The following is a 19,620-nucleotide window of genomic DNA, read 5'->3' on the forward strand; positions in this document are numbered from 1 at the left end:
ATTCAAGACCCAACTGTTGATGTCACAGTAGCGAGACGAAGTTGAACTATCTTTTGAAAAGATTAAAATCTCTCGAAGTCGCTTTCCGTCCTCCAATTCTTGTCCTCCTCTTCTAAGAGTAATTCCATCATTTCAACTGTTCCAGATCTATCTACGAACGTGTTCATATAGATGAACTTGTAAGTCTTTTTTACTTCTTCATCGTACGTGAAATCACGTACTTTCACTTTTCTTTAGCTCGATTTTTTTCATCCGCAGTATGTAGTTGTGGAGAATTTTGTGCGAGGAGACATTAATATGTTTCATTTAGGTAATGTCCGTGTGACATAGATATAACTACAAATATAGATATCTCTCTCAACCTGGAAAATAACTGGAAAACACTCATTCAAAGATATTCTAAATCTTTTCTGCACCATGGACGTATATATTATAACTACATATTAATTCAAGAAATTAATATAAAGCTTTTATATATTAGTTCAAAACAATATTTATCAATTTCCTTTTTCTTTTATATCTACAAAATACTAAATACTTAATTATAGAGTAATTCTAGATAAGATGACCATAATGGTGAGACGACTATCTTATATTTTATTTAACATATTTCTGATATCTTTAGCTGTTGGGATGATAATTTTTAACAAAACTCATGAACAATACTATTTATTTGCTTTCAATTAAGAAATTAGGTGCTTTGTTTGCAATATAGAAATTAAATTCTATAAAAAAAAAAACTTCCTGTTCATTCTTTGTTTTATAGTTTAACCCTTAACGGTCCGGAAGTATTTCAAGGAAAGATAAAAAAATAACAGAACATAGATAATTCACAAAAATGACATGGCACAATATTTAACGCATTACTAGTACATATAACAACAATCACAGCAATAAAAATAATAATTCGGTCTTTGCCGCCATATTGGATCCAGTAAGTAACATACAATGCCGTTCATATGGCGGCATTGGTCCATTAAGGTTTAATACAATATTAGACGATTTAAATTATTCATTAAGTCATGATACTCACAAATTCCAAGACTTGTGCGTGGAAAACAATTGATAATATTCCGGTTCTATCGGTTAAGAATATACTTTGACCGTCGTAGAAATTTTGAATGTGGGGTAAGCTTAACGACAATTGCCTTGAATGATTGCATTTTTACAGGCATATATTTCGTGCCACTTGTCAAAGTACTTTCCTCAACAACTACTTTTGTTCCGCCTCCTCCTCCTAAGAGCTTCTATCAATTCTACTTTTTCCAAATCGATTTGTAAACATAAGCGTAACTGTAAACTATTTTTTTCATTCTTGAAAATGAGATGAAATTAACAATTGTATTACTTTCGATTATTTCCAATCTCCCATGCGCTAGCGATTATTCCATTGGCGGTCAAATCTCCAGGAACCATGTCCACATTTATCGATCTATCGCAGTGGTGAATTCGCATTAATCCCACAAAAACATTTATTGTGATTCCTGTTGGTCCGTACACGTTGTCGACCCATCCTTGAATAGGTTCTCGATAAGTTGATATCACTAGGAATATTAAATTGATTAACATACAGCATTTATTGTTTTATTCTGTAAGGATTACATTACTACCAACCGATTCCCGGCCGAAATATTCCAATCGGTACAGACTCAGCATGCTTTTTTATAAAATTCTCTGCGACTGTTTTCGTATAAACATAAGTATTTGGCCATTTTCCGAGTAATCTACAATCAAACAATTGTGTGAGTGTAATTAAGTGCACCATCTATTCATTTTATATTTTTTATAAATAAATATAAAAATAAGCAATCGATACTCCGAGATATAAACGTACTGTGGGGTAATATCGTCGAGCAATTTTTCATTTATACAGTCCACCAAATTTATCAACTTGTCGGGATCTATCGGTGGGTCATAAAATTTCTCCTCAAGTGGAATTTGAAAACAATTGGAATAAGCCGTTGATACATGCACAACACTCTGAAATTTTAAGGATAACAAAGGATTGTTAAAGTCAGATTTTGAAAGACTGTGATTGTTATTAATACGTATATAGAGGACAAAGGTAGCACCTTCAGTTTTGACATTTCTTTCGACAAATTTATTATGTCCTTTACACTTCCAACGTTGATTTCTGTCGCCAATTTTATTTTCTCGTTGAACTTAACGGTTGCGGCGACATGAAAAATAATTGAGACCTCGCGTATTAATGTTGCTCTATCGACCATTGAGATATCGAGATTCGGCAAGGTACAATCGCCCTTGATTGGGACTATACGATTCTGGAATGTTGGTTAAGATTTGGAAGAGAAACGGGCAGTATGAAAGATAACATAGAAGAGAAAGGTAACACAAGAGCTAATAAGAAAATTTATAAAAGATATTAAATAAAATTTAAGCAGTGTGAACAATAAACATAAATTGTCGTTTCTTTGTATACAGATAAGATTAATTAACAATTAAACATTAATTGACAAATAAAGATTTATATCTTTGTTCACAGAGAAACTTATATTCGTTTATCACCACACCTTATCGACAAAACGATGTAAAAAAAATTCATCCATTATCTATTTGCATTTCTTTTCAGCTAAATAAATATGATCGTTCAAACTAACATATGATAATAATAGAATAAGATAGAATGCAAATATAATGATGTAATGATAAATAAAAAAATAATATAAGCGAAATAGATCCGTTTTGCATATTAAACTATGATAATTTTTTTTTGTATTCTCGCATTAAAACTCCATTTATTAATCGTGTACATATCGTGCACAAAGTATTAGATCATATGAAATTTGTCAAGTTTTCAATTTTTAAATCTTCAATTGGTTTTTTTGTCAATCTTTTTCTTAATGATAACATTAAAATTAATATTTAGCATATCTTCTCTATTTAGTTATCTAATAATTTGCCTCGATGGAAGTGTTGTAAAGAATTACAGTAAAATAAATTTTTGAATTTATGAAGAATGATCAAAAGAACGTTTTAGAAAAAGAGTTCCAAAGTCGGATACACTGCGTCTCGTATATTAAAACATTCATAATCAAATGTTAATAAAGCGAGATGAATAGTTGATTACTACGTCTAATTTCCAAAAGTCTATACTTGAATGCCTCAATGTTCTGTTGTTTCAATGTGTATGAATATAGGAAATATTGTTTTTTGATATTACTTTTACAATCATTTTTTGTTTAAAATTTAAACAAGAAGTATCAAATATAATTGAACGAAATATTACTAGAAATATTAAATTTAGAAAGAATTACTTAAACTGAAATATTTCTTGAATACGAATATAAAGAATTTACGGTATTAACTCACGTAAAACTAAATAACATATTTACAGATTTGTTTTACGTAATAATTTTACGTTGTATCAAACAACAATTACAAATATGGTTTATAACAAAATTAAATCAAATTAAACGAAATTGAACGAACAAATTATCAATAAAAGTTTAATATTTTAATAGTAATGTTCTTTTACATGCTATTCAATAAAATATTTATTTTTACATTTATGATTCTCCACAAAATCTCCAAATAAAAGTCGTGTCATTGCGTATCCAATTTTTTGCTCATACTCATGACATAAGACTAAATTGTCGGACTTGAATCATAAAAACTGTCTAATAGAAATGCATTTTTTATGAATAAAAAAAAACACATAAATAAAATAAAAATTGATCATGTTCAAGAACGTAGGCATATTTGAAAACAAAAATATTTAAGCAATTGATTATGATAAGGCGACATTTCAAAGGTTTATTAATTTTCTTTTCATAAGCCAAATAAATATATACTTTTCTTCTCAGCGTTTATTATTGGATACATGCATTAAAGTTATTTCAGGCACTATCAGATTTCTTGAATTATACTTTCTTTTTTCTCACTGATTTTACCGTAATTGTTCTCGATTTATAAAACTGCGATTTTCTCTATCTCCCATCACTTATAATCTGAAAATAATAGGGAATAATTTCACAGAATAAAAATATTTAATAAAAAATGTCCTGCTTTTTAATGCGTTAGGATACAACCCTCATTCTCCGGAGAGAGAATTGATTTAGAAATACGTCGATGTTTATAATTGTCTTTAAAATGCAATAGAAACTGCATATAAGTTTTCACTACTTCTAATTTATTTTTATAAATTAGAAATAGAAAATGAATAATCACGAGTTTAAAAATCAAGTAATAAGGAGGAAAAGATATATTGAAACGAATTCATAAATCAGAAAAATATTAATAAACTTGTAACTTATCAATTCTCAATAACAAACAAGTAATCGTAATTCGATAGAATTACGGCGATATTCTGCAGTAGTATTCCCACTTATCAATGGTTTCCAACATTAATTTAACAAAATCTGTCGTAGATACGACACAGAGTCCGATTTTAATCACTCTCTTCTGTTCATGATAGATACGCATGTACGTAAGGAAAGATTTATAAATTTAACAATGCCCCCTTTCTAGTTATTTTCCATGCTGATAAAGAAGCAACCAGAATTCTGAAAATTTATGCCTATTTCTAAAGTAGTAGACATTTTTACAAATTTATTACTTATCGAGAGCAGATGAAATTATAGATCTTAGATTGATACTCAAAAAAAATTTCAAACGGATTCTTAATCTGTAAGCTTTACTACTCACTATTAAAATCATTAAAATAAAAAATCTGCGAAACTTACATAAAAAAAAATCAAACGTTCCATAGAAGATTCAATATCGATATTAATAGAATTTTTCTACCGTTTACTGATGTTCGAATTAAGAATTTACAAGAACAAAGAAAACTGAGTCTAATCATTTCAAAAGGAGTAAATAATTGATTTTATATGAAGTAGAATATTTTTTTGAATCGAACGGCGATACAACTACATTTTTCTTTCCTTTTTTTATTTCCTTATCTTGATGTAAATATATTATTGCAGCTTGTTACTTTTATAAATGTGATTTTATAATAGATGTATTTTTATTATTCCAGTTATTCAATATTATTTGTTATGAATTTATATTTTTTTGTGAATGAATTGCAATACTATGAAACGATTAGATTGAAGTTTATGTTAATTATGTTTGAAAACACAAATAATACATTGTTTTAGACGGTCAATTGTTAAGATTTTTTAATATGTAAAACTGAAATGTTACAACTGCGTATGTGATAATTTTGCAAATCGTTTAGTATTAATATTAAAAGATTATTGCCATTCGACTACGTTAGCAATTCTTTAGTAACTTCTTAGAGTGTTATTTACAATTAATAGAATGTTCAGCAATTTCCTGACTTTTATGAAGATTCCAGTCGTCAAGTTCAATATAATCACGTAAGTTTGAAAAAAATAAGTACAAAGCATTTCAAAGTTTAACCCTTTTATATATTTAATATATGTATATAAAAATTGTTTCATTTTATCGACACAAAATCTTAATTGTTGCTTCGTATCCGAAATATTTATTGTTTTTTTAAATATAAGTTATGATTCCTATTTTGTAATAATATTAATGCAAATAATATTGAGATCTTTTTCTACATAAACTCAGTACAAATATTAGACATTGCCCCTGAATGTAGGCTTCTCCCTGTGCTAATTTGAAATTAGGATTATATACTCTATTATAATATGTTAAAATTATAGAAAAAAAGATGAAATGATAAATTATTAAATTTAAAAGATTTGGAGGTGTTCTTTTTTGTTTGGGGAATCGGTACAGTAACTGATAATTCACAATAAGTTCAATTTAACAAAATTTTAATTTATATATGCTATTTTTGACATTTGATTAATATTACATTAAATTAAATTTTTTTTTATAAAACTAAATCAAGTCAATATATATAGTATTGTTAAGATTTTATATAAATTACATATATATCAATTAATTGGATTATAAAATTTCATTTTTATATGAAATCAAATTTGACGGTAAAATTAAATAAATTAATTAACTTAAATAAAAATTAAAATATGTGCAAATTATCTGTCAATTCTAATAAAATATTCTATCTAAGAAATTTTAAATAATTTCTATTGCAGGTAGTTATTACAAAATGTTTTCTAATTCAACATCGAACTAACAATCATTAAGTTAATTTTTTAAATTAATTAAACAATTTTTATTTAATGCATTTAAGAATCCATTTATAAAAATAAAAAAAACACGGAAAGGAGAAAGAAATAATTGCAAAAGAAGAAGTTTTCTCGCTGAAAGCCCTGTTCAGTTAGATACGAAGATTCATCCAAACAAGATGGATAGAAATTCGCGCCTCGAACACATCGAAAACTTTGCTTTGACCAATACACTCTCGCCCAATCTCGAAAAAGATCAGCCAAAGGCTTCCTCTATCCTATAATCGAGAAAGACGGCGAAGAAAGGCTTATAACAACAAGCTAAGTTACGGCACTCTCTGCCGAAGATCTTATGGGGACTTTCCTCAGAGCAAGTTGAGAGAGTTACTGACGAACTCCGCTAGTGGTTCCGAAGTGACGCACGAAGAAACTTCATTAATTTTAGTCTTGGAAGTTTATTATATAGGAATAGCGGACCATCTGAGCACTTGTGAGAAACATAACAGTGACTCTCAATTCCTACCTAACTTTGCATTTTATTCGCACAACTATAAAATATAAATTTTAATCTAATACAGAATGATTTATAATTTTAATATATTTCATTACTTATGATTGACTTTATAATTTATATATATATATATTTCGCATTTTAAATTTTAGATAACTATTTACAAATCACAAAACCGCTATTTTTTCTATATTGAGACACAAAATTAGAAATTTTTCAAAGAACTTAATCAGTACGTGTACGAGAAAATAAAATAATATATTAATAATCATTGAGATACTTTTGAAATGACTTACATCGAAATATATATGCAGAGAAAAAATACAATTCGAATGTAATTAGTATGAAATACTATAAAATAAAAGAAATTACCTGTGAGTTTGAAATAAAAAATTATTTACGCTTATTTTCTGACAATCCAAATATTCTCATAATTTATTTCTCTTCCTACATATTTGTAAGAAATAGTGTAGATCAATCGTTAGCAATTAATATAGTCTAAGGAGTAAAAATAGATGAAATATGACACAAATATGTACATATTAATAGATTTACAGGGTTATGAACCGATTGGAAAGAATCATTTCAGACATTCTCTAATTAAGATTGTTGATTATTGAATTAAAACTGACTGCCCTTTCTTTCTTCTTCTTCATCAGCGATAAAACACCGTTCCTTTACAAGAAGCAATTGCACAGTGAAAACACATAGGAAAAGAGTGAGATATATCAAGATGTGGCAATATCACATCAGTACCATGAATTTATGGTAATTTGGAAAAGCGTGTCAGCAGAGGTACAGGTACATATAACTAAAGATGTTTACTAAGCCTACAACAGAAATATTATCATATAAAATTGTACTTAATAGTTTTAAGTATATTAATTTTTCAAAGTCTTTTAATGAGTCTGATATTAGTGCAAAAGCACTAATTAAAAAATACCGACAGTGCTATACCATTAAATTTAAAAGTAATGATATATGCATATATACATAAAACACATAATTAGAAAATTTCAAAATCGATCTTTTTATTCTCATTCACTTTCTTATAGCCATTTCACTACTCACGTTTTTCTTCTTGTTTACTTTCTTTCTTTGTTGCATAACTTTAGATTTCTTCCTTTATTGATAATTTCAATTCTCCCACAATTATAACTACAATTATAAATTTATTAAATCGATAAGAAAATATAAATGTTGGTAATCATATTAAAAATAAAAAGAACCATATATATAGATGACATACTTTATAGTAGAACTAAATACGATACTTTACCTGCAGCTTATATATCTCTTGTTGTTGCAGTTTTGTTGTCTTTTACTATAGAATTTCGTATTTTCTTCCTTACGCATTTATTTCTTTGTCACAGAAGTTATCTCCTTTGTCAATTTATCCAAAAGTAGATGATTCTATAATCGTAGACGTTTCCTGTATCAAAAGAGACTTTACATTAAAAAGTATTTCATTTAATTTTCCCATTTATATAGCACCCATTATATCAGTCGCTCATTTAAATATTGTATTTTTCTGAACATAATAAATTTGTATACTTAGAATAAAGATCCTAATTAATATTAAATGGAGTGATACCATTGATAACAAATTAAGTGCCTTAATTATTTATATAGCTATAGTTTTTCTTAATCATTTCATTAGTCAAGTAAGAGATAAAGTATTACTCTTTTTATATAATTAATAATCGTTATCTGAGTAATCAATATGACTTTTAACTTATTTCGAGATCTATGCGATGAAAATTAAATTTTTGACAAATATATTCAGTAATTTTATGAATTTTATGAATGAAAATCTATTTGTAATCGCTCGATTACAATCCAAGCTAAAATCTTGAAAGTATCAATCAGATTAGCATAACCATAGTTCTCTAATGTTGCATATCTATTGAATTATAGTTTGGTCTATATTATGAAAATTCAATATGTCTTCGTATGTCAAACAAATGTGCATTTGTCGTTTTATCTTTATCTTCTAAATATATACAATATTTTCATTATTTAATTTCATGTCATTCCATTCTTTCTTCTTTGTCTTGGTCAACTAAAGTATTATTTTCATCATCACGTTTTCATTATTGTCATTACCATCTTCGTTTTCTTTTTCATTGTTTTTAGAGATAAGATTATTTTCATTTGTAGATAATTCCGAGTTTTCCTGGATAATTTGTTGCTGAAATTGAATATTTCTTTTTAATTGGTATAAATAAAATTTTACAGTGATATGAGCATTAGTTACATAAGAGTATACACTAGATTTTGATTTACGAATTCATTTTCTTATTGAAATAAGGTTATAATGTCTACTTTAGAGAGAAATAAAATCGGTATAGTCTATCAAACCTTCAGACATTAACTTTTTAAAGCAAGTAAGTTAATGTTTATTACCTTGCAATTTCTTTTAAAAAGAAATTGTAATACTTACTCTCATTTAATTTTTAACTATATATATTTTAGGAACGTTCGATGATATATTGTTCCTTATAGAGCGATTACGATAATATAATAATTTTTCTCATTTATATTTTAGAACTACAATAATCATATGTTAATTTCAGGAGATTCCATTTTTGTGTCGTTTCATGAAAATACATTTCCACTTCCCCGTCGTTTTCCTCATTTCAGCAAGCTACACAAACAAAATACTTGTCTCATGTACTTTTTCAAAAGAACGATTTAAATTATAACAGTAAGGAATATTATTAAATAACATGTAACTTTGTCAAAAATTATTACATTATTAATAATATAATATAACCTGAAATGTATCTTTCCATTTATGACGTGTTGATCTGTTCTTCATTTTAATATATTTCAAAACTGTATCTAATGATTCTCATTTTAATAATATTTCACGTCACCATCAACTTTATTAATTAATTGATAATAATGGTTTTTTTTACAGCCAGAACTTATGTTGAACGTAAATCTTTGTCAAAAAATTTTGATTTTGGGAAGTAGAAGAGTGGAAGAAACAAAACAATAACTTAGGCGACACCTTGCGACAGTAATGTGTAAACTTATTATGGAGGCGTTCGAGTTTGTAGTTTTGACTGGACTATTAAATTATAAGTTCCACCGAAATATAGCTTCCTTATTTGTCGACACTATGGTATCAGCCATATTTAAAAATAGTAATGATGAACCATATATTACACTCGATAATGATGCCGAGAGCGTGCCTGGAGAAAGATTACCAGAAATATAGTAGATTTTGTGAAGGATAAAACAGTTTTTGGAAAATGATTTTGTATAAAATACTTGTTGAGTATAAGGTATAGTGCTATAATTAACTATCTTTTCAAATTCTCCATAGCATTTTCTTATTTACGTTTATTAACCTTAAAACGTCTTATTTCTATTCGTGTTTTTCTGAATTCTTGATAAACCCAAATATTACATCGTTCATTCTTGTTATATTTTTCCGTTTACATATTCGTATCAGCAGGCAATGCAACTACGTCGCATTATTTGATTTCATATTCTAACAATATTTCGATTCATTTCTGTCGATGCACATATACTTTTTGTTGATACTATTTAACCCGCATTTTTTAGAATAATTTTTGTTTCTATTTGGTCTCTATTCTTCCATTAATCTTGTTCATACAACTTTCTATAAAAATGTAACTACTATATCAATATGATCTCCAGGATAAAGAAAATTGTTCCCTACTTTGATAAAGAAAAATCATGGATTTTCTTTAAATTAATTCAATCCACCATTTATCCTTACACGTGTTAGAAATCCATTCCGACTTTTTTCAATATATTTTTATTTATAAATGTTTTTATTTATTTGGCATAAGAACGTTTTCTTTTGATCGCATCAGCTCTTTTTTAAACGACAAATAATTATAAAACATGACATAAGGAGACAATATTTACATCATATTGATATACATTTATATATTTCTATCTTTCAATATTTACCTATAGATTTCTTTAAATTATATGAGGTATCCTCATCTTGATCATCTCGATCGAAAAACAACGTTCATAAATGTATTAATATGTGAGAAATATGGCATGGGAATAAAATTAATATATATTTTACTTATTTCCGGAAGTATTTCTCTTTTTGCATAAATAAAATTGATGCACTTTTATCGCAATTATAAATGCTTGAAGCAAGCATTATTTCCTTATGCTCATGTCACGTACAGATATTGTTGTCGAATGTACTCACTGTTGCACCGAACTATAAAGTTTAGTAGAAGTAGATAGCCTTTTTCCCTCAATCACGGAAGGTTTAAACTGTCAGTGTACGCGACTCATAACAATCAAATACTTTACATTTAGAAATTAATTTTCGACGTTTTGGTTAAATTTTGGGGATTTGATATCAGTATAATGAATGCACTTTACAAAAAAATCCAAAATAATGAATTTACCAGTAAAAATGATACGGAATTAATAAGTATTCCGGCAACAAATCTCACCAATTATGATTCTGAAATACGTATTTGTCGAACGAACTTTGAATTATTGTCTTACTCGTTTTATCTTAATTTTCACTAAAAAAGAGAAAATCCAGTAAAAATGATACATTGTTTCAATGAAGATTAGGAATGAAACACATGGCTAAGCATTTGACCACAATTTAACATTTAATAAAAAATAAATATAAAAAAATAAGTATATATTATATGCAATAAATGACGTAGTCAATCTATACAAGGAAAAAGTTCTAACCCAAATATCTGTTCGAGATTTCACGAATAAAAACCGTTTAATTTTGATTTATTTTCATTCAAGAAATTATTGATTTATACATAGGCGATAGCCTAAATTACCATTATTTTTATCCTTCATTCTTTTGCTTATGTTTGCTTCTTTTACGGAGATCCAAACGTTACAAGCAGCCTGGAAATCATAGCCCATGTGATGATAAGTAGGACACAGGCGATAAGAAGTTTCAATCCTTGATACATCAAATAAAACCTTGAAAATTTGCAAAATCAATATTATTTGAAAGTAATTGTTAATAATAAAAGGACAACGAAGTAAAAATGCAATAAAAAAAATACCTTCGCCTTTTTATACGAGCTTGTGGGACTGTCTCAATAGGATCCTTTAAAATATATTTTCTTACACCTGTGAAATATGTTTCAAAATAAGTATTCCAAACGAGATCCTTCATATCACAAAAGAATAATTCACGATCTTCGGGCGTCAACTTCCTCAACAATTCGTTCCATCTTTCATTCGTAAATGTTTTTTCGTTTATACAAAAATAACTAAGTAGATCTGACATTTCGTGAATTTTAATGTACATTCTGAGTAACCTTGAACGAAAAGGATTATCGCCAGATGAAATTTTTCGCTTTTTTATCGTTCTAATACGCATCCTTCAGAAAATAAGATAAGAGAAATTTACCTTGGGTTTTTACCCCTGCACAAAGAGATTGTATCGATTATAAGAGCTGGTAGTAAATGTACAAAACATACGTAGAAAAGATAGATCAACCGATATTTTGTTATTTCAAAGATGGGGCACCAAATTGCTTTTTCAGACGGTACCAATTCTGCATACGTATGTATCTTTTCCAAAAATCTGCCGAAAGTGAATGCATTGTCCTTTGATATATAATTGTAAATGGGAATATCTTCGTTGGATCTAAAAAGATTACGTATTCATACAGACGAATTAATTCAATATTTTCTAATATCATTACTTAATTTGATTCCAAAAATATCGATTCGAGTATTTGTCGTTACTTTCGATTATTTGCAATCTCCCATGCGCAAGCGATTATTCCATTGGCGGTCAAATCTCCAGGAACCATGTCCACATTTATCAATCTATCGCAGTGGTGAATTCTCATTAATCCCATAAAAACATTTATTGTGATTCCTGTTGGTCCGTACACGTTATCGATCCATCCTTGAATAGGTTCTCGATAAGTTGATATCACTAGGAATATTAAATTGATTAACATACAGCATTTATTGTTTTATTCTGTAAGGATTACATTACTACCAACCTATTCCCGGCCGAAATATTCCAATCGGTATAGACTCAGCATGCTTTTTTATAAAATTCTCTGCGACTGTTTTCGTATAAACATAAGTATTTGGCCATATTCCGAGTAATCTACAATCAAAACAATTGTGTGAGTGTAATTAAGTGCCCCATCTATTCATTTTATATTTTTTATAAATAAATATGAAATTAAGCAATCGATACTCCGAGATATAAACGTACTGTGGGGTAATATCGTCGAGCAATTTTTCATTTATACAGTCCACCAAATTTATCAACTTATCAGGATCTATCGGTGGGTCATAAAATTTCTCTTCAAGTGGAATATGAAAACAATTGGAATAAGCTGTTGATACATGCACAACACTCTGAAATTTTAAGGATAACAAAGATTTGTTAAAGTCAGATTTTGAAAGACCCTGATTGTTATTAATACGTATACAGAGGACAAAAATGGCACCTTCAGTTTTGGCATTTCTTTGGACAAATTTATTATGTCCTTTACACTTCCAACGTTGATTTCTGTCGCCAATTTTATTTTCTCGTTGAACTTGACGGTTGCGGCAACATGAAAAATAATTGAGACCTCGCGTATTAATGTAGCTCTATCGACCATTGAGATATCGAGATTCGGCAAGGTACAATCGCCCTTGATTGGGACTATACGATTCTGGAATGTTGGTTGTTTCTCTCTCAAAGTGGAAAATAACTGGAAAGTTGACAGAGTTGTAAATATTTTCTCTCTCACATTCGTTATGACAGGAAAACTACTTTTTGCGATCTTTTCCACGTTATGATAGATCAGTACTTTGTTTCTCAAATTTCTTTATTTTATATACCAATTATATTATTTACTAGAAAGAGATAATTTCAAAGTTGGATCAAAGGTGGAATAATAATTTATTAATCCCTGTAATAAATATAATAACTCAATGAATCTAATGCATGGAAATAAGACATAATAACTCACAGAATTTTCGATTAGTTCTTTCATCCGTTGATGTACACTTTTTTTTTTTTTTGTGCGCATCAAAAGATAAATGCAAGTGATACCGGGACATTCTCTTAACAGTTTCTCGATCAATAACTTTCCTATGAATCCTGTTCCACCAGTTATAAAAATACTTTGACCACTGTAAAATTTTTGAATGGGTGTAAGTTCGTAATTATCCTCGATGGGTTGAATATATACAGGTGCATATTTAGTTTCCGTAGCATCTCTCAAAGAACTTTCCGATAGGGCTATTTCTTGTTCACCTCTTTCTGGCACTACGTCTATCATATTTGCTTTTCTAAATCGATCTGTAAACATAAACATAAACGTAAATGTAGAAATCAACCTGCCGCTTAATAATGTGTAATAAGTGAACATCAAAGAACAAGTTATACGAGAAAAATCAATTGAGTCTTCGATTGCGATCATTTTTCTATACTAATCTACGTATAATTTTTCGAGTGCTACGCAAACAGAGCAATGTGTGATATTCCTTGTTAATAAAATGATACGAAATTCTTTCAACTAGACAAATTTTTTAATCTTCCTTCGTTTCAGACAGGAAAACAATATTTATTATGATTCTTGGAGAAATTTTTTCAATATTTGATAAAAGATAAGTGTAAAAAAGTTAAAAGTTAGTCTACATAAAACTAAAGTGGACCATATAAAAACCGACAAAAAAGAGTGTCAGGAAATTTACTGTAGATAATTACATTACATATTCCGTCTCAACAATGTTTATGTCAAATAAAAATATTTTTGATCGGTTCACTAACAAAAGAATAATCAAAGCTGATCACATTCCGTGTTTACACTTCTGAATATTTCGAAAATTAAAAAAAAATTTTTCGCGTTCTATTTATGGTTTTAATTATGGTAGTTACAGCTAATTCTTCTAGATTTTGTTGAATTGTAGTATTAACCGAATAAATTAATTTTTGTTTTGTTTTGTAATTTCGTGTTACTGACAAACATTTTTATGCTTTTCAGAATTTTTACATAATTATTTACTTGAATTTTCGTAAAAAAATTTTTCTAAATTGTTATAACACACCTTATGATTTTGATTCTTTTTAAGTGTATACTTCTATAAAATTTACTTACTCTCAGAATTATTTTCCATATTGCAGAATTAAAATAGACATGTTTACCGTAAAGTTATGAACATTCGAAGTAGAGATTTCTTTCTACTCCTTAGGGCAGCTGTAGGTGTTGACTGAACGAAGCTCACTTCTGTTCTGAAATATAGAAACAAAACAAAAGCATTTAACCTTTTCTCCCACCACGTTTCAATGATCAATTCTTGATTGTCTTGGTTTTTTTCCTTATATTCGAACATAATTCGTATCCTGGAAAGCACGTGTGGCCCTAAAAAAGCTATTAGCACACATAGTTTATAGTTTGTTTTAATGCTTGATGTATCCAATAAAGCCTTAAAATTTCGGAAAGAGGCCATTATTTTAAATTTTAATGAGAAACCAACAATGAAAGGAAAAGGCAAGAAAGAAAATATCTTTGTTATTTTAATATATGCTTGTAGGAGCGTTTAAATAGCATATTTAAGACATGTATATTCTTATCGTTAGGAGATATGATCGATAGTATGTACTTAAACATTACGAACGAGATTTAAACGAAAATTAATATTATCAGTCTTATTTTAGAAATGGATGAAACATTCATGCGAAGGAGAAAAGAATGGACGATTTAATGTATATTTAATGTGTAAGGTAGAATAACAGAAAAACTTTCTACATTCTAATTTACATGTCGCTTTCTAAATAAGTTTGGAAATGATGCAAGAAATAATGTAAATGTTGATAAAAACAGTCAGATAACGATTTTCATAATCAAAAAAATAATAAGTTGTTTCTTTTTTATGGATCCTTTTAAAAGATAAATTTATCATTTAAAGTGATATCCTCTTAACAATCCTTGGTCAATAATTAGCTCGTTGACTTTATTCCTCTGTTTACAAATATTTATTTACGTGTTTATACTCAGAAGGTCGAAAGATCATTGTCTAATTAAATGTTTAGAACGCTGCTAAATAAAATTTTCGTAACTACAAAATCTATTATCATTGCGAATATTCTGATATTATCACATGTGAATATGTCAGTGTTTTTTCCGAAATGCAAATGTACAATAATAATATATAATACGAAGTGAAAAATGAGTGGAACTTTCCTATCACCTTTCTTTTTATTTTGTAATTTAATATTTCTACCAATACATAAATATTTTTTCTTAAGAAAATGACACTTTGTTATATCTTGATAATACATTTTTTATATTTTTGTATAAATCATTATGAAAGGACAAAAAACAAAAAATTTTTAATGGTAGAAAATAGTAAGACATTATGGGAACTAAAAAAATACTACATTATATATTTAGTTGAGTTAAAAATTTTGTTAATGTCGTTTATATCTATGTTCATAAACACTAACAATGCGCTTGCAGTGAATAACTGAATAATTGTCAACCTTGAATATTAGTTACACGCTCCATCCTAACTTTGAGCAATATAAAGATATTTTCGGAAAAGAGATTTTTTTATTTTTTACACGTGATCCCAAAATGTCAAATGTGACTCTATAGATGGTATTTTTATTGTATTTAATGTTAGTTGCACTATTAAATAATATAATAAAATATAAAATATGAGAAAAATACACGTAATATAACACGTAAATGAAAAATCATTCCTATCGTACTTGCCATTATTCGTTTATCCCTCCTAATTTATAGAAACAGAATACGTATACGTCTTTTCAAGTGTCTCTTCAAACTAATAATATACAACGATATGTTTTCGAAATAATTTTCTTTCCAAAAGTTGGATCCTAATAAATTGCAAAATCAAAATATTTTCCACTGAGTACTTTAACGGAATCGAACTATTTTCGGAAATTATTAAATTACAACTGAAACAATAAGAGAAAGAAAAGATAGTGAATCGAATAATAATATAATCAGTCAGAATAAAAAAAATTCCGGATGCAAGTTGTTTACAGTTGTGACATTTTCGATATGTATACGCAAAAACTATACAAACACTATTTGCATCCTATTTATCACGCATGGATTTAAATGTGTTTGTGACAATTAATTTTTAACGATATTACTAAATTATAGTATTAATCGAAGCCTGTACTTAACTTATTTTAGCCCAACTCCATGTAATTCATAAAATTTAACTTTTCATAAAATAATTTTACTAAATGTTCATAATGCAACGAACGTATAATTACGATTTTCTAAATGCATATGTATATAAATTTTACCTACTTTCAGAATTATTTTGTATATGGCAAAATTGATGCACTTTCAAGAAAATTATGAAGATTTAAAACAAGTGTTCCTTCCTTCTTCTTACTTCAGATGCAAGTGTTGTTGGAACTAACTTTATCTTTATAGCACAAAGCTATTGTATAAGTTAAAATAGTATCCTTCTACTTTCAACTGTATAACTCACCGTTTTTCTTTAAACGTTGCTTCTTTTATGCATAATCGAAGGCCTGAAAACAGTAGTTCATGCAATCATAACAAGGTAATAACTGATTTCAATTCTTAATGCATCCAACGAAGCCATAAAAATTTGAAAAACAAGTGTCATTTGAAAATGATTGTTAACGATAGAGAAATGGAGAAAGAAGAAAACAACAAAGTTATATTTATTATTTTATATAAGATTGTAGAAGCGTTTCAATGTGATCGTTTAAGACGCATACTTTTATGCTCTGAAGATACGAAAAATAAAGATTACAAATGAGATCATACATATCACATAAAAACAATTCGCGAACAATTAAAAGATAGTAAGTATATTTAACTCTAGTGCAAGCTGATACCCTACTCACATGTTTTTTATTACTTTTTTTATTTTTCGGCGTTTAGCATAAAAATCTCTGGTAACAATGAAAATGGCGGTTATTTATAAACAACACTGTATTAGAGAATAATTGTCCTTGTCAAAAATGTGGACAGTTTAGTCGAGAAAAATAGATATGCGAATTTTTCCGGTTTTATGCGCACCTGGAATTACCTATAGTCAATTTCTTCCGTATTTTTATATTAATTGTCCTGTACGTGTCATAAAAAATCTTGAATCCTATTAAATTCGTCAAGGTTTTAGCTATGATCGAATGTAGAATATTGTCTCCGAATTTAATAATATTCTCTTTTCCGCAGTTGGTTGCTTTTATTTTCTTCTTTGATCTTTATATTAAAAATATTCATTAGCAAAAATATAAATATACTGTATTAAAGTATTATATTTAAAAAATTTTTTTATTACCAAATTATAATTGTAATAATTGTGATTTATAAATTTAATTGTTTAAATTGTAATATATTAATTTAAATTCTTCATATTTATTTAAATTTTGATTATACAAAAATATTTAATATTTCAAAAATTATGAAAAATTTGTTAGTATTTTAATTACCACGGACCATTTAAATTATCGGTTTAACAGTATCTCATTACAATTAGAGTGCAATCTTTTGCAGCTAGTATTTTTTATTTTGTTAAATTATGATAATATCTAAATAATTGAAAAAATATTTCGCATAACTGCGTGTCACTCAAAAAGTTTTTCTATATTTTTTCCAATGTAGACTTGGAATTTGTTGAATTATTATAGAGGAATATGACTAAATCTTTATAATATATTTTATAATTATGAATTTTTAATGCAAATTTACATAAACTTAACTTAGTTTTGGAAGTATTTTACGTTTTGAACAATTAAAATTGACGCACATTCATCGAAGTTATAAACGTTTCTCTCGTGTGCTCATCCAAACTTCAGACGCTACACGAAAGAGGAGCACTCTTGCACTGGATTATAAAGTTTGGTAGAAGTTGGTAGCCCTTTCCCTCTATCTTTCAAAACTTTAATTATCATTATACACAACAAACAACGAACGAAAACTCTACATTTCAAAATTAAATTTCGACGTATTGGTTAAATGTTTGGAATTTGTCTAAAATTGATAAGAATGTTAAAAATCAAAGTACTCGAAGAAAAATAAAGTGAAGTGATGAAAATTTCCTATTTCATCATTTCGCTATTAATTCATATTTTGTCGTTTCTGTCCCACGTCCACCATTACTCTATTAAATAAGCATATTACGTTAAGGAAATCAAATTTTACAAATTCTCATTTATGTGAACCTGACGCATTTATTTTATCTACGTTAATCTTGTGCATGTTATGACTAATTAATCTTTGCTGATGAATTGTTGCTCAAAAAAAAAAAAAAGAACGACGTTATGCATTATTTAGTCTTTGCTATATCTTGCATGTTTTTTTTTTCTTGTATTTTTTATTTATCGTCGTTAAATTCAATTACAAGGCATGGTATAGTATGAATAATAATCAGATTCGATAAATTTCAAATTGACTCAAGTATATAGGCAGATATTACCAATAAATATTTAGAAAAGAACAATGACGGATAATCGGCAGAAACTAAAGCTTATGTAATATATCTAATTTAGAATGACTTATTTCCCAAATAGATTGACTCTACACAACAAACTAGTAAAATTATAAAGATATATTTATATATATCGCATATTACTTATTATTCAACGATCATAAATGTCATTTAATAATATTAAGCCTAACGGTATAAGTAATTTGTAATGAAAAACTGTAATTTATTTATTAAAACTGCCTCCTTATCATATCGTTTCATCAAGATCTATCAAATACGATAAATAATTGGTTCGTACATAGAGGAAATCGTCAATTATTATTTAATTATTTTCTTTCCCTTTGTTTTCTTTCACAATTATACTTCTGTTACGATGATCTGAACGTTACAAATAGTTTAAAAACAATAGTCCATCAGATAATAGGACACGAACGATAATAAGTCTCATTGCTTGATGCATCCAATGAAATCCTGAAAATTTCAAAACTGTCAACAATATACGGTCAATGAAGTAAAAATCCAAGATAAAAAGTACCTACGCCATTTTATAAGTGCTTACCGTTGATCTCA

General features: G+C 27.8%; 2 protein-coding genes and 1 long non-coding RNA gene across 8 annotated transcripts; 1 reads left to right on the forward strand and 2 right to left on the reverse strand.

Moving 5' to 3' along the window:
* Positions 1-1,206: 1,206 nt before the first annotated feature.
* LOC124957238 (fatty acyl-CoA reductase wat-like) lies at positions 1,207-2,228 on the reverse strand. Its single transcript, XM_047514077.1, has 5 exons — positions 2,073-2,228; positions 1,831-1,980; positions 1,615-1,765; positions 1,349-1,544; positions 1,207-1,300 (listed from the first exon to the last, which is right to left on the reverse strand). Exons 1-5 carry the CDS (start codon positions 2,226-2,228, stop codon positions 1,207-1,209), a joined length of 747 nt encoding a protein of 248 aa, XP_047370033.1.
* A 4,368-nt stretch (positions 2,229-6,596) lies between these two features.
* On the reverse strand, positions 6,597-17,096 carry LOC124957406 (fatty acyl-CoA reductase wat-like). 5 transcript variants are annotated; one of them, XR_007103523.1, is made up of 17 exons: positions 16,893-17,096; positions 14,750-14,836; positions 13,572-13,903; positions 13,062-13,310; positions 12,824-12,969; positions 12,603-12,712; positions 12,337-12,532; positions 11,996-12,235; positions 11,646-11,903; positions 11,412-11,559; positions 9,877-10,231; positions 9,374-9,797; positions 9,041-9,244; positions 8,704-8,788; positions 7,877-8,029; positions 7,669-7,755; positions 6,597-7,427 (listed from the first exon to the last, which is right to left on the reverse strand). XR_007103523.1 is itself a non-coding variant. In XM_047514442.1 (11 exons), exons 2-10 carry the CDS (start codon positions 14,719-14,721, stop codon positions 11,454-11,456), a joined length of 1,656 nt encoding a protein of 551 aa, XP_047370398.1. In that variant the 5' UTR covers positions 14,722-14,836; positions 16,893-17,096; the 3' UTR covers positions 10,247-11,132; positions 11,412-11,453. The 5 variants fall into 5 exon arrangements, 1 of the variants encoding a protein (XP_047370398.1); XR_007103520.1 differs by having other exon boundaries at positions 14,703-14,836; XR_007103522.1 differs by having other exon boundaries at positions 9,352-9,797; positions 14,703-14,836.
* Positions 9,669-17,841, forward strand: LOC124957417. Of its 2 annotated transcripts, XR_007103533.1 has the most exons (4): positions 9,669-9,890; positions 16,899-17,154; positions 17,244-17,422; positions 17,502-17,841. It is a non-coding gene; the product is annotated as an uncharacterized LOC124957417 (long non-coding RNA). The 2 variants fall into 2 exon arrangements; XR_007103532.1 differs by having other exon boundaries at positions 16,899-17,422.
* The last annotated feature ends 1,779 nt before the right edge of the window (positions 17,842-19,620 follow it).

This window comes from Vespa velutina, chromosome 25 (genome assembly GCF_912470025.1).
Source record: "Vespa velutina chromosome 25, iVesVel2.1, whole genome shotgun sequence".
In the NCBI taxonomy this organism is placed as follows: domain Eukaryota; kingdom Metazoa; phylum Arthropoda; class Insecta; order Hymenoptera; family Vespidae; genus Vespa; species Vespa velutina.

Bases quoted from the DNA above. Each gene is read 5' to 3' on its own strand.
- LOC124957238 (XM_047514077.1), bottom strand. From the start codon at position 2,228: ATGGTCGATAGAGCAACATTAATACGCGAGGTCTCAATTATTTTTCAT. The intron at 1,981-2,072 runs GTGCTACCTTTG...TTAAAATTTCAG, and splicing joins AAGAAATGTCAAAACTGAAG to AGTGTTGTGCATGTATCAAC. The intron at 1,766-1,830 runs GTTTATATCTCG...TAAAATGAATAG, and splicing joins ACGATATTACCCCACAGTAC to ATGGTGCACTTAATTACACT.
- LOC124957406 (XM_047514442.1), bottom strand. The intron at 13,311-13,571 runs GTGAGTTATTAT...TCAACTTTCCAG, and splicing joins AAGAACTAATCGAAAATTCT to TTATTTTCCACTTTGAGAGA. The intron at 11,560-11,645 runs GTATTTTTTTTA...CAAATTTTCAAG, and splicing joins GCTCGTATAAAAAGGCGAAG to GTTTTATTTGATGTATCAAG.